Source organism: Pseudorasbora parva, chromosome 10, assembly GCF_024679245.1.
Source record: "Pseudorasbora parva isolate DD20220531a chromosome 10, ASM2467924v1, whole genome shotgun sequence".
NCBI classification, from domain to species: domain Eukaryota; kingdom Metazoa; phylum Chordata; class Actinopteri; order Cypriniformes; family Gobionidae; genus Pseudorasbora; species Pseudorasbora parva.
Genome location: NC_090181.1, coordinates 39,138,533 through 39,161,501, shown reverse-complemented (window position 1 = coordinate 39,161,501; position 22,969 = coordinate 39,138,533). Strand labels below are relative to the sequence as shown.

Sequence of the window (22,969 nt, the reverse complement as noted above, 5' to 3'; positions counted from 1 at the left end):
TAACGAATGAGGTGCTCTGCTACTTTTGTGTGTGTGAATTGTGTGTAGTGTTTTGACAAAATTAGCCTTGGCTTTAAAATTGTGCTTAAACAAAAAAACAAAACAAAAAAAAAAAAAAAACTAATCTTGGTGAAAGTGGTAAACATTTGACTTGCTGTCTGCTATAGAGGAGCTTGGAGAGGATATTATACCCGAGCTTTGACTGCCCCACTATAACAGGCAAAACTGTACAAAAAAAAAGGAGGAGCAATTAAGGAGGAGGGATGCTGCAAGAACTAACAATGGCAAGAGGTTAGCTGCTGGTTTTAAACCTTGGTGTTAATTGGAAGATTAGATGGGCCTTTTCCTCCTGAAATTAAGTTTAATATCTTAACTTATAGTTGTGAGAAAATGGTGAATTGTTTCATGAGTTGTGTTTTAGCAATCGAGAAAAACTGTAACATCTAAGGTCTATATGTACATTTTCAGTGTTCTATGAGATAGTCATATAATGTGTGTTAGTGTTTCTTTAACCTGTTTTATATTCATGCTCATAATTCACATCCAGTCATCCATGAAACTCAGTTTTCATAAAGAGATGCTTTTAGAGACACACAATACATTATGTTAATTAACACGTGGTGACCTATAAATTCTCTATTATTATGTCTTAGTGTCTGAATCTGAACAAAGGGGGTACATTTATTGCATTCATTTTTGGGGGCATGTTCAGCAACACCCATTCTAGTCAGATTGTGTATTTTTTCCCCACTTAATTTCAGTTTACTATTTATATTAGTCAACAATCAATTTTGCCCTAAAAATCGAGCATTTTGTATGCTATGCTTGAACGGTCAAACGAGGACCCTCCCTGTTGTTTGTGAGTTTTGCTGTACCCTATACATTAGGGCATCCTGGGAAATGAGGTTAGCCTTTCAACTGCTGTGTGTTAATGGGACAAACAATCCTGAACAATCAACCATCAGTCTGAATGTTAAACACGCTGGGAAAAAATCAGTGCCAGGCATTAGACGTGAGAAAAGCGTGAAGGTTAGTGAGCCTCAGCAGCTTTGACTGCTAAAAATACAAACTAATAAAAAATATCTTTATGTGATAACAAACAAAGCTTGTCAAGCTATGAAGCAAAAGAACAGAAATGCTCTTGATTCGGGCCATGGCGCTGAGAGAGGTCCAGAGGAACGCAGGAGACTTCAGGAGAACATTCGACAGTGGAATTCAAACCGACTCAGCCTGTTTGAGATCACTGGACCTGATGAGGTGAACACTTTTTGTCAAGATGGCATTTGCATATTATGTGAGTGAAGATAGCAAAATAAAGTAAACTGTAACATATACTACCTAAAATTTCTTCCTACAGTTGACTACCAGTAAAACTGATTAAAATTTGGGACCGAAATTATTCAGGCACTTTGACCTGATCATGTTTTGCTTAAGTGTTTATGCAACATTTTACAGCATAGACTGAACAAAATTAAGAATTGCTTGGTCATTGGTTGACCTAAATTGGTAATTTAACAGTTGACAGATTGGTCGATTGTAATCCATTACTTATCAAAGTTATTTGACATTATCAAGATGAATTTGTTCTGACAGTTTAACTCTTGAGTTCTTGTCATATTTTATATAAACTGTGATAATGTGAGAAAATGTTGAAGGTGTCTAAATAGATTTTGGTTTGACTGGCGAGATGTGAGATTGCTGGGGACTTTTTTTTTTTTTTAGGAGAGTTAGCAAAACTCTCCATTTGTTTTCCAATTAATCTTATTGCTGTCTACGATAAATCACTGAGATATTAAATTAGTTTGCTTACAGTAATTATATGGTCATAATTTAATAGATTTGCCCCTTTTTATATTCTTTAGGACTCTGTATTCCATGGAGTTGTCCGTTTCTACCTCCAAGACCATATTTCAGGGAACTGTGCCACCAAATGCATTTCAATCTCAAGCGCTACTACCACACAAGAGGTCACTGAAACCCTGCTGGAGAAGTTTCAGCATGATGGGACACTCAGTCCGTTCCCATATTCATTATATGAAGTCATAAAAAATCAAGGTGACAGCAGGACTGAATTTAACGCTTGTTTGGAGACGGCATGTTCTCAGTTGTTGTTGCCAGTCACATATTGTTCTGTGCTTTTGCCATTTAGAGGAAAGACAACTGGACCTTTCAGAAAAGCCCTTGGTGGTTCAACTCAACTGGAGTAAAGACACAGATGGCCGATTTGTCTTGAGGAATGACACTTTACAGGTGTGTGTGACATCACTGTCATTCTACTAAATCAAATTTGTAAGTAAAATTTTTTGGTAACACCTTATAATATGGTTTCATTTGTTAACATTAGTTAACTACATTAATTGTAGCCAGCAGCCATATCAGCCTGTTGCCCAAGACTGGTTTCCCTGAAGCTTAGCAGGGCTGAGCCTGGTCAGACCAGGATGGGAGACCAACTGGGAAAACTAGGTATCTGCTGGTAGAGGTGTTAGTGAGGCCAGTAGGGGGCGCTCACCCTGTGGTCTGTGTGGGTCCTAACGCCTCAGTATAGTGATGGGGACACTGTACTGTCAAAGAGCACCGTCCTTCGGATGAGACGTTAAACCGAGGTCCTGACTCTCTGTGGTCGTTAAAAATCCCAGGATGTCCTTCGATAAAGAGTAGGGGTGTAACCCCGGCATCCTGGCCAAATTTGCTCATTGGCCTCTGTCCATCATGGCCTCCTAATAATCCCCATATCCTGATTGGCTTAATCACTCGGTCTCCTCTCCACCAATCAGCCAGTGGGTGGTGAGCGTTCTGGCGCAAATGGCTGCCGTCGCATCATCCAGGTGGTGCTGCACATTGGTTCTATATGTAAAAGCGCTTTGAGTAAGAAAAGCGCAACATAAATCTAATGAATTATTATTATGATTATTATTATTATTAATTAACATGAAGTAAAAATGGAAAATATGAAGTAAGATTATAAAAAATATATTCTAATACATATATTAATTGTTTGTAATGTTAATGGGACCTTATTGTAAATTGTTACAAATAAGTTTTATCAGGATTTTGGAGTGAAATAAAGCAACATTTTTTTTTTTTTTTTAGAATGGCTGTCTGGAAAAAAAGGAAAAAGTTGGAGTAATTGAGAATTTTAAAAGGACTTTATCAAGGAAAGAGAAGACTAAAAAGAAAGAGATGGAAAAAGAAGTTTGTCGTAGTCAAAAGTTGGAGAACAATGTCTATGAAAGTAAAACAAACAGGTAGGAAATCATTTTTTTTTTGTTAACCATATATCATGACAATATCAACCTAAAAGATTTCTGCGGTGAATATTTGTGAGGTGGATTAGTATTATAGGCCCATTCTTTAAAAAAAATAAACGTAAAAAAAAAAAAATTATCAGGATTTTAATGGTAAAGGACTGTAAAAATGCTATGGTTAAAATCTGCTAGTCAACAGACAGTTTCCAGAACTCCCAGAATTCCCTGCGTGAAATAACTTCATTGAAATAACAATATGTACATTAGTGTTTTATGTTACATGTTGTTAAATTAATTATTTTAATTTTTAATTATTTACTGTTAATTTAGCTTTGTTACTTCTAATGGTATCTACACAATATCTATTGTATTATTTACTTAGATGTTTCTAAATAAAGTATACAACCTTTAAAGCATAGTTGAATTCAGTATTATATTGATTTAATCAAAAGTATTGCAAAGTAAACTTCAACAAACTACAGTTATTTATTTTCTTAGTTATATAGTTAAGTTCTATAGATATCTTAGTTAAGTAGAGTTTACTCAGTTCTATATGTGAAATGTGTGTGCAAAAAATTGCAAGAGAAAAATTAAGTAAATGTAACTTTTTCTTCAGTGTATTAGAAAAAATCTGCCATACAGAATGCGTGCAAGTATCTGTATAAAAGCAACGGTTTTGTTGACACCAGTGAAACTAACTGTCACAACCTTTATTTTACTTAATTGTGATCAGTTGCATCCAATGTCACTTTTTTACCTTTAGTTAGTGTGTAATGTTGCTGCTTGAGCATGAACAGTATCTGCAAAGTTACAGCACTGAAAGTTCAATGCAAAGGGAGATATTTTCTTTTAAAGAAATCAATTTTTAAGGACTACAACAAATGGCTGGTATAGGGGCTACATAAGCTTCCTCCCGGGTTAGTTACATCACTAACCCTGGAATTTACATAAACCCCGCCCCCGAGAGCATGCAACAAATGGTGTGAAGCCATGTTGAGAATTTATAGATTATCATCATGACAGAATATGCTAATCAATGACTTGAAGTTAACTCCACATCATATCAACTAAATATATCCATCAACTAACCATTCAGAAACGTCCTGTTGCATTCTACATGTTGTCACTTCTTTTTGAGTCTCTCCATCATTGTCCAATTCCGTTTTGAACATAAAAAGCTGAAGAGTTTCATTGCCTGTTGCATGAGGTTATCAGAGCTGCTAACTGGAGTTCTTGAAGCTCATTTACATTTAAAGGGACACAAAAACGGCAGGTTTTTGCTCACCCTCAAAAAGTGGCAATTTTAACATGCTATAAAAATTAGCTGTAGGATATTTTGAGCTACAACTTCACATACACACTCTGGGGACATCAGAGACGTTTTATCTTGTAAAAGTTCAACCACTCCTTTAAAGCAACATTCATTATCCCAAAAATATGGTATATTTTCCTCTTCATTACAGCGTGACACAAGACTACATGAAAGTGAAATGGAATCTCCCGCTTAGCATTTCTTTAAAGGAAAAAGGTACATTTGCTTATCCTGGCACAATAAAATCACTCATTCTGCACAAATTCACAATTCTCTGCACGACTCATGTCCTTTGCATTTCACGTCATGGATTTCTGTTTCAGATGAGGATTGTTTCTTGCGTGCTGTGATAAATGACATCAACAGCTCCACGATTCACTTTAAGCTCTCGCCTGCATATGTGTTTTATCTGGTTGGGCGGTTTTTAACCAGCCAACCCGAGCAGAGGAAAAAACCTCACCAACAGACTGAACAGAGACTCTGCATTATATTTGACAAGACTTTGAGCTTGATTCAAGACATCATTGAGGTAGATTAAAATCTTTATTAAAAATGTATGATGTGCTCAATGGCTTCAAGATTTTATAAACAATGAACTAACTTCCCTGATAATTTCCATAATTGCTTCTGTTTCCTGTTTAGAAACAGAGGAACATCGCAGTGGCTCTTGCCTTCTGGATGGCCAATGCATCTGAGCTCCTGAACTTCGTCAGACGGGACAGAGATCTGTGTAATATCACACTCCAGGCTCAGAACACTCTTGCTCAACTTGTGCAACAGGCTTTCAGGTATGATGATAAAAGCGGGATTGCATTGTGATGTTTGCTGCGAGGGCAATGTATTGTGAACATTTAATTAAGTGTTGATGCTTCCTCAGGTACCTGTCACATCGGCTTCAGGTTGATCTTGAAAACCACTTGCCTGAATTCTTTGCTGATGTAAAAAAGGAAACAGCTCAGTCCAAAGAAATGGGTACATCCTCATTGTCTCTTTTTCAATGCAGTTTAAATCAAGTTTATTTATAGCGCCTTTCACAATGCACATTGTTTCAAAGCTTCACAGAAAATGTTGCGATCAGAAAGTAATTGGTTAGTTAAAGGGATAGTTCACCCCAAAATGAACATTCTGTCATCATTTACTAATTCTCATGTTGTTTTAAACCTGTGTGAGTTTCTTTCTTCTGCTGAACACAAAATATATTTTGAAAAATGTAAGTAAAGAACGGTTGGCCGCACCTATGCATTGACTCTCATAGTATTTTTTAACTATAAAGTCAAAATTTGCTGTCAACTGTTTGGTTGCCAACACTCTTCAAATTATCTTTTTTTTTTGTTGTTCAGCAGAAGAAAGATACTCACTCAGGTTTGGATAAACATGTATGTGAGTAAATGATGACAGAATGTTCATTTTGGAGTGAACTGTCCCTTTAACAACATGTATATGAACATTATTAACAACGGAAATTATTATACCTTGTGTTTATAATGAGACATGTAAAAGATTACATGTTTGTGTGCCAATTTTGGCGTCGTCTGAAGTCTTTGTAAGTGTTGGCATCATCTGCAATCTTTACAAAAGCTCTTGTTAATCTCCATAACTGATGTAAGAAGAACATCTGTGTTAATGTTGGTTTGATACGCTTACTAAAGACCAGATAACTTTGAAAGAACTGGAATAACGTTTGTTCATAACTTTGAGAGAACCTTGCCCAAATGTTATCTGAAGTTCTGAATGTTCCCTATTAGTACAGGCTGAGTACAGGTTCAAAGCCCACAAATGATGCTCAGTGAACTTTTATCTCTGTGCAGTAAAAAACACAACCTTAAAGGGATAGTTCACCCTGAAAGAATAAAATCATACATACACCTAGGATGGCTTGAGGCTGAGTAAATTATGGGATCATTTTCATTTTGGGTTTAACTATCCCTTTAAATTGCTTCAGATGATAAAACTTCTGGATTAAAGATGGTGATATTGCACATTGGGTGTGTACCATGCATACTAAGATTTTATTCTGTTTTTTAGAAGGCGTCTTGAACACTCTCATAAAGACCATGAGTTTGCTCCGAAGATGTCGGGTCAACCCCGCTCTGGGCATCCAGCTCTTTTCTCAACTCTTTCACTTCATGGGGGCCTGGATCTTGAACCGCTTTACTGCACCAGGATCAAAGCTGTGCTCGAATCACTGGGGCAAAACTCTACGGCAGCGTCTGGGACACATAGAGGCCTGGGCGGAAAGACAAGGGCTGGAGCTGGCTGTGGACTGCCATCTCAGTCGTATAATCCAGGTAGCGTATCTGAAAAGAAGACGACGAGAAATGCAACATGCAAAATGATGTAATCTTAAAAATAAAGGTTATTTATTGGCATCTATGGCTGAATGAAAAACATTTAACATCATATTTATGGAACTGTTCTTGTTCCCCGAAGAACCTTTCAGTGAACAGTTATTCAAAGAACCATTCTTTGTTTGTTTTTTTTTAAGTGTGAAGAACACTTTAATATTCTAAAATTCTGGAAAATGTGCCACTAGAGAATATTTTGTTCAATTAATAGGTTACATGATGATTATATTAACCATACTAATAATAATAATAATAATAATAATAATAATAATAATAATAATAATAATAATAATAATTTGTTACATTTATGCTTTACATATAGAGTGGGGGATTCTCCTCTACCACCACCAACGTGCAGTAAAGTTCATTAGTTAACTACATCAGTAAACGTGAGAACGTATGAAAATAATGAACTGCACTTATTAAGCATTTATTGATCTCTGTTGATGTTAATTTCAACATTTATTAATACTTTATTAACATCTTGTTAACATTAGTTAATGCACTGTGAACTAACATGGGGAAAAACATGAACAGATGTATTTGTATTAACTAATGTTAACAAAGATTAACAAATACAGTAACAAATGAAGCCTATTGCTCATAATGTATTAATGTTCATTAATACATTAACTAATGTTAACTAATAAAATATTTTTGTTACCAAGGTTTCTTCAGACACTTGGAATACACAGTGCATTTCTTGAGGGATCATTCTGCGATACCTTTGCATCTTTTTAAAAAATCAGGTTGCTATTCACTGCCATTTTATAGACGAGCATGAATGGGACTTTTTTTTTTTTAATTCTCCTTTTGTGGTCCAGGGCATAAAGCATTAGAACAACACCAGGGTGAGTAAATGCTGACTTAAAGGGTTAGTTTGGTCCAAACAATAACAAAAACGACTTGATTCAGCATTGTCTTCTCTTCCGGGTTTGTTTTCAATCCGCGTTCTTGACTCCACAGTCTCCCTCAGACTATAAAGAAAGCTTGCACACACCAGATAGCACATCAGCACTGCGTCACCAACGTGGCTTGAAAACAAACCCAGAAGAGAAGACAATGCTGAATCAAGTCGTTTTTGTTATTGTTTGGACCAAACTAACCCTTTAAGTCAGCATTTACTCACCCTGGTGACTACTTTGATGATGGCTTTATTATCTTTCTGGAAAGGGACAGTATAGTGTACATATATTTTCAATGGAGGGACAGAAAGCTCCTGGACAAAATATAAAATATCTTAAACTGTGTCTGAAGATGAACGGAGGTCTTACGGGTGTGGAACGACATTAGGGTGAGTCATTAATGACATAATCGTCCTTTTTGGGTGAACTAACCCTTTAAATTATATTTTTAGGGGGAACTTTATATACTCTATCCCTTTAAAGGGTTAGTTCACCCCAAATTTTTAAATCTGTCAATAATTACTTACCCTAATGTCGTTCCACACCCGTAAGACCTCCGTTCATCTTTGGAACACAAATGCAGATATTTTTGTTGAAATCTGATGGCTCAGAAAGGCCTTCATTGACACCAATGTTATTTCCTCTCTCAAGACCCATAAAGGCACTAAAGACGTCGTTACAAAGCCCATCTCACTACAGCCGCTCTACAATCATTTTATGAAGCAACGAGAATAGTTTTTGTGTGCAAAAAAAAAAAAAAAACGGCTTATATAGTGATGGGGCGATTTCAAAACAAAGTTTCGAACCGTTATGAATCAGTGCATCGATTCATGATTCGGTCACATGATTTCGGCAGTTTGACACGTGATCTGAATCATGAATCAATACGCTGATCATAACGTTTGAAACTTTGTTTTGAAATCGCCCGTCACTATATAAGTCGTTATGTGTTTTTTGCGCTATTCGTCACTTCATAAAATGATTGTAGAGACACTGTATCGAGATGGACTTTGTAACGACGTCTTTAGTGTCTTTTATGGGTCTTGAGAGAGGAAATGCCATTGGTGTCAATAAAAGCCTTTCTGAGCCATCGGATTTCAACACAAATATCTTAATTTTCTGACAGAATTTTATTTTTAGGTGAACTAACCCTTTAAGAACTGTTCACTGAAAGGTTCTTTGGGGAACCAAAAATGGTTGTTCTATAACATGGCTGTGAAATCCCCCTTTTGGACCCTTTATTTTTAAGTGTTTTTTGAACAATATTATTTAGATTTTTATCAACATCAAAATATCTGCCCCATGTTTCTCCTCATCAGACGACGATGCTCCTGACTATGTCTTTTTACTCTACACGAGACGCCTTGATGATTCAGTCTACATGTTATAAGCTGAACTCCCTACAGCTAAGAGCACTCATGAGCAAATATCACTACGCCCCAAATCAACCCCACTTTCCACCCGTAAGTGAAAGAAAATGATAACTCACACAAAAATCAAAACAGCTATGCATGATTGTTCTATGCCCCCACTGGAAAGTGGTGTCTACATAGAGTTTGTCATTTATAGGCACTGATAGAGCACGTAGCTGCCTTGGCGGAGACCACAACAGACGTTTTGAGAGGAGAGGGAGGAGAAATCCAACTGGAAGAGGAACTGGAGCTTCACCTGCCTTTCCTTATGCCTGAGGATGGTTATTCATGCGATTCCATGCGTGGCATTCCGATGGGATTTCAGGAGTTTTTAGAGCCCATATGTCGCAAAGGTACTATTAAAGCCAATACAGCGCTTTATACAATACAGATAGTTTCAAAGCTGCTTTACAGTGATAAACAGTAACATAAGGAATAATGATAAAAAACGAGTTCAAGTCAGCTATAAAGCAGCTCTGTAAAAAACATGATGATGTCATCATCCCTCTCAATTCAGTTCGTTTACCTCTCGTCCAATAGTGTCAGTGCAGTCACATCAATAATATTGCCACAGCATTAAAGGATAGTTCACCCAAAAATTACAATTCTGTCATCATTTACTCACATTTATATGTATTTCCAAACCCATAAGACTTTGGTTAATCTTTGAAACACAAAGATATTTCTAATGAAACCTGGGGGGTTTAGTCTTAGTTAAAGGACGTGTATGTAAGATTGTGACAAAACTGGTACTGCAATCACTATCCCCTCTCCCCGTCCCCCCTGACTCGAGGTTGCCAGATAGGCTGCAGGATCCAGCAGGAACATTTGTAGCTGCAGCTGTGGTAACTAGAGCAGATCTGGCAACCCAGATGCTGAAACACTACTGACTTGGTGATTTGGTAGATAGATGGAGGGTGGAGCTTCATGGATAGGCTTGGACGAGGCACTATTTGTTTCCTGGAACCTGCCTGTTCCTTTTCCCTAGTTGAGACAATCAATCTGATTTTGTTCCTAAATTGTTCTGATTTTGAGATTGAAGATGTTCGTAAGAATACGTGTCTTCCACGTCCAGTCCCGTCCAAAAAACATAGGGCCTGGTTAGTTCCCCCTCACCCAGTTTCCTCCGCATATCCCTCCAGTACTGCGCCTAAGCCCAGACGGCCGAGGAGGAGGGCTGCTGCTAAGCCCTCAATTCCAGCCATGATGGCCGCGACCACGCCAGAGTTAATAGACTTTGGGAGTGGTTCTACCGCTCAGTGCCTCCTGGATTCTAGTCCATGACTCTCCTGTGCCTGCTCCGTATTTCCTGGATTTCGCTCCAGACTCTCCTGTACTCGCTGTCCACGAGGCCGCTCCAACCTTCCACGAGCCCTGCTCCGACCTTACACAGGCCGCTCCAGGCTTCCACTGGCCAGCCCCAGCGCTCCACAAGCCGGGCCCAGCGGTACACTTTGAGGGTGTGAAGCAACTGTGTCCTAAGACTGTCACTGACCGGCGTCTAATCTGCGTCCCTCTCCAGGGCGTGTAAGTTCTCGTCTGCTCTGATGGGCAAGGCTTACATGTCATGGTGCTCCTGCAGGTCTACCAGGCCAAAGCTCAAAAGGAACTGCGCAAAGGTAGTTCTGAACACCACCTGACATGCATGATACCAACAAGGTGCGGTTCCTCAATGCCCCTGTCTGCTAGGCTGGTCTCTTCGGCGACTCCATTGAGAATTTCGTCCAGCAGTTCTTGGTGGCTCAGAAGCAGATAGAGGCGATTTAAAAACATCCTGCCCGATGACCAGCTGCTGCCTCACCCAACTCGTCATCTGCAGTGCTTCCACTTGCTCATTGCTCCTCTGCCCCTGCCATGCCCAAGCAGCATCCTCCACCCAGGCAGCAGGGTGCCGGGCACAAGGGTGGTGCCCAACCTGCCCAGGGTCCCGCAAAAGCCGGCAGCAAGCTCAAGGGCAAGCGGCCCTGAGACGGTCAGCCCAGGGAGAAGAGGAGCTGCTCCAGTGGAGATGGTGTCCGCACCCCATGAAGATCCCGAAGGTGTTCGGTTAGTGTCGTACTCTCTATTCTGCAAGACTGGTTAGTGCCAAGTCTGTCTCCCTCCACCCTTAAAGTGTAGCCTATGTTACTGCAATAGTGGCGTATCACAACGCAGTTAACGGGAAGTCCTTAGGGAAGCACAACCTAATGATCCAGTTCCTCAGAGGTGCGAGGAGGCTAAATCCTCCTCGTCCAAACTCGGTACCCTCTTGGGACTTAGCTCTGGTACTCAGAGCACACCAGAGCCCTCCCATTGAGGCTTTGCAATCCATTGAGGTAAAGATCCTGGTCATGAAGACAGTAATCTTGGTTGCACTGGCCTCCATCAAGAGAGTTGGGGACCTGCATGTGCTTTTGTCCAGCCAATCACGCCTAGAATTCAGGCCAGGTAACTCTAATGTCCTGAGACCCTGGCCTGGATATGTGCCCGAGGTTCCCACCACTCCTTTCCAAGCTCAGAACCTGTAAGCGCTGTCTTTCGAAGGAGGTAGATCCAGCCCTAGCTTTGCTCTGTCCCGTCCACGCCTATGTGGACCAAACTCAAAGCTTTAGGACTTCAGAACAGCTCATCATCTGTCATGGAGGCCAGCAGAAGGGAAAGGCTATCTCCAAGCAGAAGTTAGCCCACTGGATAGTGGATGCTATTGTCTTGGCATAACAGTCCCAAGATGTGCCTTGCCTGTTCGGGTTGTGAGCACACTCAACTAGGAGTGTGGCTTCCTCCTGGGCGATGACTCAAGGCGCCTCGCTGACAGATATATGTAGAGCTGTGGGCTGATCAACACCTAACACATTCGCTAGATTCGCTAGACCTCCGTGTAGAGACGGCGCACTTTTCCAGCATTATCCAATAGTCACACTGAGTGACCTTCCAACTTAGAGCCCTAACTTCTCGCTCCAATGTGGGGGCGGTTCAGTGAGCTCAAGTAGAGAGCTGGAAGGGCCATCATCCTGGCGTGTTGGTAGGATCCCAATTTAGTTCCGATAATTAGTGCGATGTACGTCTCCATTCCCTCCTTCAGGGAACGAGGCGTACATGTGTTACCGAGATGTTTTCATCACATGGACATCACATTTTCACCTCCCTGCCCAATTAGTTTGTCAACATGGATGTTAATTTGATTCTTTACTCAGTTCAAGTGTGTGTCATTGTGTTCAGGTGTTTGTGTCATTATCTCTGTTCAGTTCTGTTTGTGTTCATGGTCGGGTCTTGGGTCATCTGCATGTGAGTTGTGTTGCTATCACTGTTGAACTTTGCTCTGTGCCTTATTAAAGGTTGATACTCTTCTTCTTTGTTTATTATTTGTCTCACCACACAGTCGTGTTACAGTTTTCAAAAATGTACAAACTTACACCTTTTCTAGGTCTCTGCAAATTGGTTTCTCATTCCAACTGTGTTGGGACTTGGACCATTTACTTTGGCCTGTCAGATTATTCCACAGAGTGTTCACCCTGGGTATGTTGCTTATTTACAGATTAAACATAAAAATACAGTAACAATTCCTAAAAATGGCAAATAATTGATGAGGTAGTAATTAACCTCTTCCTTATCCATCAAGTACATCTGCACTATGGAGGAGCTGTAAATGCATTTAACTGCTATTTCAGTTCATGCTTACCTAAAGCTTTTCTGCAAATAATTCTGAAGCATTCTTTATACATTATATTTTATCAATATTAGAAACCTGATCCGTTGAAAATAACTCTAAAGAAACCTTTGCATGGTGGAATGGGAGTGAGCATTGTAGCTGCCAAGGTAAGACTGAGTTCAATTAATAGTCATTTTGTAGCAATTTACAATAAGGTTTTATTTGTTAACATTAGTTAACTACATTAGTCAAAAGTTGTGTCTGTTAACATTGGTTAATGCACTATTAATAACAAAAAAATGAATAATTGTATTTTTAACTAACATTAAATGTTTTTTTTCATCAAAAAATGGGTGACCCCCCATAGACTTTTCATATTTGGGTGAATTATCCCTTTAACACAGATTAATAAAAGCTGCAAGAAATTTACCAAGCATTGTTCATTTATATTAGCTATGCATTAACAAATGAAAACGTACCATAATTTTATAGTAATACAATATCAAAACTTATCTACAGTACAAATGAACTCTACAAAAATCATTTTGTATGTATTTCCACTTGGACTAATTGATTGATTTACATAAATTCCTCATATACTACTTCAGGGGGCTGGACAGGCGAAGCTTGGCATTTTTATCAAATCTGTCGTCCAGGGAGGAGCAGCAAATGTGGTCAGTTTCATTATTGTTTAAAAAAAAAATCAAGAACAAAAATCATGATCATTAAATATGCCTATTTGCATCATATTATTTACTATTGAGTTTTGATGAAGGATGGCAGACTGAATCCAGGAGATCAGTTACTGAGTGTGGATGGCAAAAGTCTTGTGGGAGTGTCACAGGAAAGGTGAAGTAACCAGAATATTACTTAATTATTTAATGTTATTTGCACCTCTCATGTATGTGACAATAACTGATGATCCTTTACAGGGCTGCAGAGATAATGATGCACACTGGATCAGTTGTAACACTGGAAACTCTCAAGTCAGCAGCTGCATATTATGGTATTGAGGGAGTATTTACCCAGCTGCCACAAACAGCATCTAAAGGTAGTTAATATACATTTAATTATTATGAACCACTTGAAACACTTATATAACAAATCAGCTATGTGAGAGCAATGCTTGTATAGCCAATATGTAATCTATGACTTTGAACATACTGTACCCATGCTTGTTTCATGCTTGTTAGATCATGAAAATATTGGACATTTAAAGCAGAGGTCCAGTGTCTCTGATCTCTGTGATAGTGCTGAACCATCAGAGTCTGGTCCATCAAAACCACCAGAAACCTTTAGAAACCAGCACACAACCAGCAGAGCAAACACAAAACAAAACCAGACATTGCTCAAACTGGAGTTTCGTTCAAATCCCAACCTGACATGTGAGTGCTTAGATTTGCACATGATTTTCTGTTTATTTGTGGGTTGTACAGCTCAATTTCTATTTCCGTCAGATACGCCTGTTGATTCAGTTCCCTGTGAAAAGACATTATCTTTCTCCACTGACAATTTGATGGATTCCGTGAGTATCATTAATATACTATTATAGTTTTTGTTAATATTTTGAATTGGATTTGTATAACTATGCATTTCCACGGCTCCTTTTGCCATCACCTCAGAGCGGAGGATGTGAGCTTCGTTGCTCCCTACTGAGGTGGGAACCATGCCATTGAAGCGTGGTGGCCTGCTAAAACTAAAATTTTATTTCATTTTTTTTTTTATCATAAGATTTTTATATTTTAGGTTATTTCAGTTAATGTTTATTGTGTCAGTTTCAGTTTTAGGTAATGATAATAAACATGTTTGCTTGGTTGACCTTACTATATCTTGTCTCATATTTCTATATCTCACCCAGGTGAAACCCAGAAATGCTCTTTTAAACACAGAAACTTATCACAGAGAGTATCTGACCCTCCCAGCATCCAAACTGCACAGCACTAAAGTACATGGAGCCCAAGAAAAACCTCAGCACATTTCTGCATTCTCCAGGGATCTGCAAAAGATCAACATTTTGGTATTTGTGTATTGGTCTTTTAGTGCATTCAGGTTGAAGTCCCCACCAGGATAGAAAACACGAAAACACACACGCACACACACACATGCGTGTTGTGTGTGTGTGTGTGTATACACATACAAAATCAGAATCTATTTCACCCACATTCATAAATAACGAACAACGACTTCAGATGCAAAAGCCTCTAAGTCCATCTGACGGTGTTCTTTAAAATAAGCATTTTTGTCAGACTCCTATGTTTCTAAGTACTGGTACTTCTGATTTGGCTACGGCTGGGATAGAGTGAGTTTAAAGTGAAAGTATTGTATTTACTTATACTATATGCAGAGAGCATTTACTCAGTATCATTATCTAATTTTTGACCGAAGTGGCTTGTAGAGGCTTTTGTATGAGATCACTATTCTGCCACAATTCTGCGCGCGCAAGATCATATTTTGAGCGCGCAAAAGGGCATTTCGCGCACGCGTGAACTGAGTTTTGCGGAGAAATGTCCGTTTTGCAAATAAGAGTATTTTGAGCAAACGAAAATCATTTTGCATTTAAAATAAGCTTATTTGGATGTTATATTTCACATGCGCAACGTCTCGTTTGCTTGTGCTCCGATACCCGCTCAGACTGCTCGACAGCTCGCTTGCTCAACACAACTCGTTTACAATATGACATAATTCCAGCCAATCAGAGATGAGACTGCTAAATTCTGATAGGCTGCCGCTGGCTTAACAACCTCTCACAAGACTCTGCATTACTCTACAGCGGACAAGGGAATGGAAATATACACGGAAAATCTAATTTAACACTGTTATAAAGTCTTTTACATTTATTTCTAAGTTCAAATGTCTACCATTTGACAAACACACATCAGTATCTTATTTTTATTTTTTTATCTTATCGACGAACATTTCTCTAAGCAAAATGCGCGCGCGAAATGCCCTTTTGCGCGCTCAAAATATGAGCTTGCGTGCGCAGAATTGTGGCAGATTAGTAGTAACCCCAAACTTTTGACTCTTCAAATGTTGTATCTCACAGAAACAGGCACACTCTCAAGACAATCTTGGGAGTGCAGAAAAAGGACACCCGCTAGTAGACAGATCAAGGTACTTGAAGAAACACAGAGAACTGAGCAAATGGAATAGCCTTACAACCATAAGTCCAATGGATTCCAGCTTGTCCAGCATGGGACTCAGAAATGGACTCTGGAAGGTGCCAACAACCACCCAGTCTGTGCCTCTATCACAGCCGAAACGAATGGACGTCCCTTACTCGCCACAAGCCAACAGTCCTTCATTTAGCACATTCCGCCAGCCTGTGGACACCCAAATTATGTCTCCTCCAGCACACCATCAGTATCAACATAAGGGCACTACATCACCATCTCATAGACCACCGGCACTCAAGAAAAAATCTGTCGTCTTCCACTCATCTGTGAAGACATCCCAGAATAACACACCCTCACAACATTTAAGGGTTAATCTTGAGCAAAAAGTGGTCAACAAGACTAGTAAACTCCCTCCAACAGACCTGCTGGAACAGGAAGTGCAGCAGCTGCAGGACAAAGTGCGGCGCACCCTAGAGGAGAGTGAACGTCTGCGCAGACTCTCTCTAGAGCTGCAGTTCCAGAAGAGACTAGAGGAGTACCAGCAGAACGAGGATGAGGATGAGGATGATGAGAGCCATTTCGGGGCAGAACGGAAGTGGCTTCAGACAGGAAGTGATGTAGTGGTGAGTTTTCTTATGTGTACACTGAAACAAACACTGTAAAAAAAAAAAATCATGTCTCCAATTGAAAATATTCTAGTGACTGATCACACCTACATTTTCAGTTGGCCAAATTGGATATCTGTGAATTAAATTGCATCAATTCACAGAAATGTAATTTGGCCAACTGATGAATTTAGATGTGATCAGTCACTACAGTGTAAAAAAATGTTGTTTAACTTAAAAAAGTAAGTAACCTGGTTGCCTTAAAATTTTGAGTTTATTGAAATAAAAAAATTGAGTTGATACAATGAAGGAAATTTGAAACTCAAAATATTATTGTATCTGAACCACATACATTTTTTTATAAATCATGAAAATAGCACTATTTGGCATGTTTCACTGCTCATCAAAAATAAAACACACACAATTACCCAATATGCTTACAAAATCTTTTAATAATATTTTAATAAAGGTTGTCGAATCTCAAAAAATGTTCATTGTATTAACTCAAATTTTTTATTTCAATGAACTCAAAATTTTAAGGCAACCAGGTAACTCTTTTTTAAAATAATTTTTTAACAGTGTAGAAAGTTTTCAATTGGAGACCATTTTAAATTGGAAAAATTTATATTTTTCAATTTTAAATTGGAATTTTTTGTTACAGTGTTACGTAAGGGATAATGTGGCGTACATTATCCCTTAACACTGTAACAAAAAACAAAAAAATAAATAAAAATTGAACATTTTTAATTTTATCCAATTTAAAATTGTCTCCAATTGAAAATTTTCTAGTGACTGATCACATCTAAATTCATCAGTTGGCCAAATTGAATTTCTGTGAATTGATGCAATTTAATTCACAGATATCCAGTTTGGCCCACTGAAAAATATAGATGTGATCAGTCACTAGAAAATTTTCAATTGGAGTTGGAGACATTGGATTATTTTTTTACAGTTTTATTTATTTATTTGAAGATAACAGCAGGTTGTTATCGCAGAGGGGTCTTGCATCACCCTGAAGGGGTTTATTCTGCAATAACAACAGGCTGGGTGTACATTATCCCGCTTATTACACGGCTACTAGTCTCAAATAAATTAGACACAAAATTTTGTTTTGATTAAATATTTTATTAGCTCTTACGCAAAGCTTCCTTGAAGAAAAACAGTTCCAAACTGCTTTAAACTTTTATGCTGAAGATTTGTTTTTACCATATGCTAAATGTTGAAAATGAATGCTGAAAGGAAACCCAAAAATAAAACCAAGGCTATGATTTACTCACCCTCAAGTCATCATAGGTGTATATGATATTCTTCTTTCAGACAAATACAATCGGAGTTATATTTAAAAAGTCCAGGCTAACGGTAATCCAAGCAGTAGTTGTATCTGTAGCTGTTTTTGAAGTCCATAAAAATGCAACTGTCCGTCAAATAACGTGCTCCACACGGCTCCGATGGGGTAATAGAGGCCTTCTGAATCGAATCGATGCGTTTGTGTAAGAAAAATATCTATATTTGAAACTTTATTAAGAAAACCCGTCTTGAAGTCGTCCATTGTAACCCATGGCAGTTAAGTATTTAACAGCCACAAGATGGCGCCAGCGTTAAGCTTAGAAGTAGTACCAGTCAAGATAACTCGTAATACCCGGATGAGCGGTTGTTATCTGGGAATAATAACATACCGCTGGACACAATGCGCGATTGACCAGTCAGAATCAAGTATCATCATGTAATAAAATAGCTATAACAAAACAACAAAACAATTCCTGGTGTGGTCAAAAATACATTTTTACCTTGACAATTGACAATATAAAACATATCATGAAACAGAGGTATTAAAAACAACATACCACACATAGAGAGACACTAAACACTAAAAGTAATTTAATTAATGTCATCCTAGAGTAACTGTGAGAAGAATGAAACCGCATCTGATCAGCAAAAGGAAGGCCACTTTTCTCAAGAAGACAGTTTGAAAGGTACTGGATGGTATTTTAGAATCAATCGCTAATTTCTATTGGTTTAGACTTCTTGATAAATGTGTCTAACACTGATTTATGGATTTGCAGATGGAATCAAACATGAATCTATAGGATATGACAGGAAGTTGTCATCTAGGTGAGTCTCAACTATAAACTCATAATTCTTCACAGCTTTTTAGCTCTCCAAAATAGAGGAGAGTGTGATTTTTATGGCTTACTTTAGTAAATATTTTTAAACCTAGGTTTATTTTAATAGTAATTTAAAGTCATTTTTAGTTAAATTTAACCCTGTAAAGCCTGACATGTTTAAGGTGCCCTAGAATGAGTTGAAACAATATGTTAAAATATTCTCTGATATCTACATAGAGGGTATGTGGCTTATTTAAGGGCAAACATTGTCCAGATACAGTTTTACAGGTCCATTTACAACCCTAGAAATTGTCCCTAGGATGTAATGCTGTTTTTGCCTTATTTGGAAGAGTCATGAATATTGATGTTGAGCTCTGCTCTGATTGGCTTATTTCAGCCGCTCACAGCTCACAGCAGTTCAGTTGTTCAGCAAAGAGGCTCGTGAGCCCTGACCAGGGACATAGCTAGCAATTTTGGGCCCTATGAAAGAATATGAGCTTGGTACCCTATCTTACCCAAACATACAGGACAGCCTATAGCAATCCAAAACCGTGGTCAGCCATTTAATTTAATTTAATTTAATTTAATTTAATTTAATTTAATTATACACTACTCAAAAAAAAAGTTTGAGAACGTTATGATTTTTAAAAATGTTTTTAAAAAAGTCTCTTTTGCTCACCAATGCTGCATTTATGTCATTTAAATACAAAAAAGCTGTAATATTGTGCAATATTATTCAAATGTAATATAACTTCTCTATGTGAATATATAGTAAAGTGTAATTTATTCCTGTGATCAAAGCTGAATTTGTCATCATTACTCAAGTTTTCAGTGTCACATGATCCTTCACTAATCATTCTATCTCATAATCACATGAGGATTCACTGCTCAAGAAGCATTAATGATTATTATCAATGTTGAAAGCAGTTGTATAAAACAATTTTTTAGCATTTTTTGATGAATAGAATTTTTTTTTTTTTGAGAAAGAACTTAAATTATTACATATTTTTTTCTTTCAGATAAATGCAGTGCTTTTGAACTTTCTTTTCATTAAATTACCCTGAGAAAACACTGATAATAATATTCAACACTGATAATAATCATGCATGTTTGTTGATTATCAAATCCTCATGTTAGAATGATTTCTAAAGGATTATGTGACTCTTGAGACGGGAGCAATGAGGATAAAATCAGCTTTGATCACAGCAATAAAATATATATTTTTTAAATGTATTCAAGTAGAAAAAAAATACATTGTAAAAATATTACTCAATAATACCGTTTTTGCTGTATTTTTGATCAAATAAATGTAGCCTTGGTGAGCAGAAGATACTTACAAAACATTTGACAAATCTTACCATTCTCAAACTTTTGACTGGTAGTAGGCCTAGGTAGTCTGACAAGCCAGACCCACATTAAGATGTTTGGTCTGGAAACTCACCATTGACAGGGCTCAATCCGTGGGGCGGGATAAACGGTTGTCTTTCAGACTCCCTCTGCACGCGATAGGATAGCGCTACAACCAACCAGAGCAACGAAGGCCCACCCACCGACTATACACGATGTGATTGGCGCGACCAGAGTTTGGCGTTTACAGCTCAGAAGTGAATTGAGAGTTGCGAAGACATCTCTAATGAGATCATCGAAGACATTTCTAACTTATAGTTCGTTGTAGAGTGCGAAGACATCTCTAATTTGACAGATTGCCATCTGATCTCACTCAGTGATAGTGCCTATGCAGAACAGGACGGAACCACCCAGTAAATGGGGGGGAAATCTTTTTTTTTGCCAGAAATAAGACATAATTTTGTTTTATTTGTTACTCTGGTAGATAATACATTTACAATTTTTATTTCATTAGTACTGTTACTACTAATAAAACCGATCTCTGGGGGCCCCAAAAGTTCATGGGCCCTTAGAATCGTCCTAACTTTTCCCCCCTTAGGTACGCCCCTGGCCCTGACTGTCCTGACAGAACACAGACCGACTGAATGACACTTTAAGCAGAACATCTCAAATGGAGATTGATAAAATGCAGCTTACTTGTTTATTGGTGTTTTCAGATCACCCGGTTGCCAGATTTCAGTAATTAAATCCCCCAAACAGAGCTTTTCTGTGAAAAGAACATATCCAGTGATTTACCTAAACATGTCCAATCTGGGATCCATATACACACGAGCTCTCTCTCGTGCACGGATGATCTGAAAACCCCAATAAACAAGTAGGCTGCATTTAAGAAATCTTTATTTGAGATGTTCTGCTTAAAAAGTGTCATTCAGTCTACATTTTCGTCAACGATATTGCATGTTTATATAATGTTAGTCACAATATAGGCTAGCGTTATACAGTGACTGTGATGTACTCTTAATTCAAGCATGCAAAAACATCATACACTGTAAAAAAAATTGTTGATTTTTGTTGGTTTAACTTAAAAAAGTAAGTAACCTGGTTGCCTTAAAATTTTGAGTTTATTGAAATTAAAAATTTGAGTTGATACAATGAAGGGAATTTGTTTAATAAATAGAAACTCAAAATATTATTCTATCTGAACCACATAAAAAAATTGATAAATCACGAAAATAGCACTATTTGGCATGTTTCACTGCATCATCAGAAAAAAAACACACAATTACCCAATATGCTTACAAAATCTTTTAATAATATTTTAATAAAGGTTGTCAAATCTAAAAAAAAATTCATTGTATTAACTCAAATTTTTAATTTCAATGAACTCAAAATTTTAAGGCAACCAGGTAACTCTTTTTCTAAATAATTTTTTACAGTGTAGGCCTACTTCAGTTCTCAAAAATATAAATATATAACTTATATTTTTACAAAATGAATAGCCTTGTCAAATGACTGTCATTTTAACTTATATGGTGGAAAAGGTGTAATCTGACATTTATTTCTGAGATCCCAGTTGAGTTATTTATTTCTGACAATTATTTTACTGTATGTCAATCTGTGTTTATTGTGTTTACTTTGTTACCCAGAAGTTTTTTGTTATATACAGTGGTATTGAAATTTTAATGTGGAGGACAGAATTCACAAAAACAATCAGAATTTAAATACAGAATAATAATCATTTTAAAATGTTGATTCTAACATAGCCCTTGTGACAACTTTTTATATTTCACATTATTATTTTTGGAAACACTTTATTTTGATAGTCCACTTTAGAAATTTTACTAAATATAAGTAACTTTGCAACTACATGTCAACTAAATGTCATTAGAGTATTTGTAGACTGTCTGATTAATATTTACTAAAACTTTATTTTGTTGGTTCCCCAACAGACATCCTCCTGACTATAAGTAACTTGGCAACTGCAATTCAACTTATTCTACTAACCCACACCCTAACACCTAACCATAACCTACCAGTCCACTGACGGTCTACTAATACTCTAATGAGTTAGTTACAAAGTTACTTATAGTTAGTACGCGTCTACACACCCACCAGAAGCCTTCGCTCAGCTAATGAGCGAAGGCTTGTGGTACCATCACAGAGAGGCATGAAATCCCTCTCTCGAACTTTTTCTTTCATTGTTCCGGGTTGGTGGAACGATCTTCCGTCCTCCATACGCACAACAGAATCACTCACTTCGTTCAAAAGACAGGTAAAAACTCATCTCTTCCATGAGCACTTAATCTTACATTAAAAAAAACAAAAAAAAAAAAACAAATCTATTTCTATTTTCTTCTTTCCTTTTCTGGTCTTTGCTACTCTAAGCAGTGTACAAATCTTAGTATTTAGGGCACTTTTTGTGTTTCGTTGCCTCTTCTTGACGGATCGCTTCCTGTTCTCCTGAGTTGTAAGTCGCTTTGGATAAAAGCGTCTGCTAAATGCATAAATGTAAATGTAAATGTAGTAGAATGTTTAAAGTGGACCATCAAAATAAAGTGTAACTTTATTTTTCCTTGCAGTGAAGTGGATCACAAAAGCTTCAAATCACAGCGAGCCCCTGAGAATCTGACGTTTAAGGAGCGTCAGCGGCTGTTTTCTTTGGCAATGGCTACTTCAAGTAAAGTCAAAGTGTCCTGATGAAAAGGCAAACCACCAAGATATTTTTTTCCTGGAGGCTACTTGTCCATCATTCAGACAATATGGTGTCTTAAGGCATAGACAAGGTTGAATAATTCATTATTTGTTTCCAGAAGTTAAAAAAATTGTATACACATAAGGTAAATCGATTTAATTCACTAAAGGTGGTAGTTTATCTGAATGCACCACTGCTTTTCACATAGTGTACTAGAAATATCCTGTAGGAATGTATTGATAGTGGAAATAGCAGGATGT

General features: G+C 37.7%; 1 protein-coding gene across 1 annotated transcript; it reads left to right on the top strand.

Annotated features, from left to right (window-relative positions):
- Window positions 1-1,068: 1,068 nt before the first annotated feature.
- On the top strand, window positions 1,069-22,907 carry LOC137090752 (afadin). The gene is made up of 23 exons (XM_067454700.1): window positions 1,069-1,257; window positions 1,863-2,055; window positions 2,150-2,250; window positions 3,091-3,245; window positions 4,709-4,773; window positions 4,881-5,086; window positions 5,200-5,345; window positions 5,435-5,529; window positions 6,583-6,845; window positions 9,127-9,270; window positions 9,377-9,572; window positions 12,623-12,714; window positions 12,940-13,014; window positions 13,456-13,521; window positions 13,623-13,696; window positions 13,780-13,898; window positions 14,041-14,232; window positions 14,305-14,372; window positions 14,706-14,864; window positions 15,891-16,583; window positions 18,463-18,538; window positions 18,629-18,677; window positions 22,597-22,907. The coding sequence occupies exons 1-23, from the start codon at window positions 1,117-1,119 to the stop codon at window positions 22,712-22,714; spliced, it is 3,486 nt and encodes a 1,161-aa protein (XP_067310801.1). The 5' UTR covers window positions 1,069-1,116; the 3' UTR covers window positions 22,715-22,907.
- Window positions 22,908-22,969: the final 62 nt, after the last annotated feature.

What these genes read in the sequence shown, in the direction of transcription:
- LOC137090752 (XM_067454700.1), top strand. Translation starts at nt 1,117, where the DNA reads ATGAAGCAAAAGAACAGAAATGCTCTTGATTCGGGCCATGGCGCTGAG. An exon ending in TGAAGTCATAAAAAATCAAG is followed by an intron (nt 2,056 to 2,149) that starts GTGACAGCAGGA and finishes TTTGCCATTTAG; the next exon opens with AGGAAAGACAACTGGACCTT. An exon ending in GCCACAAACAGCATCTAAAG is followed by an intron (nt 13,899 to 14,040) that starts GTAGTTAATATA and finishes CATGCTTGTTAG; the next exon opens with ATCATGAAAATATTGGACAT.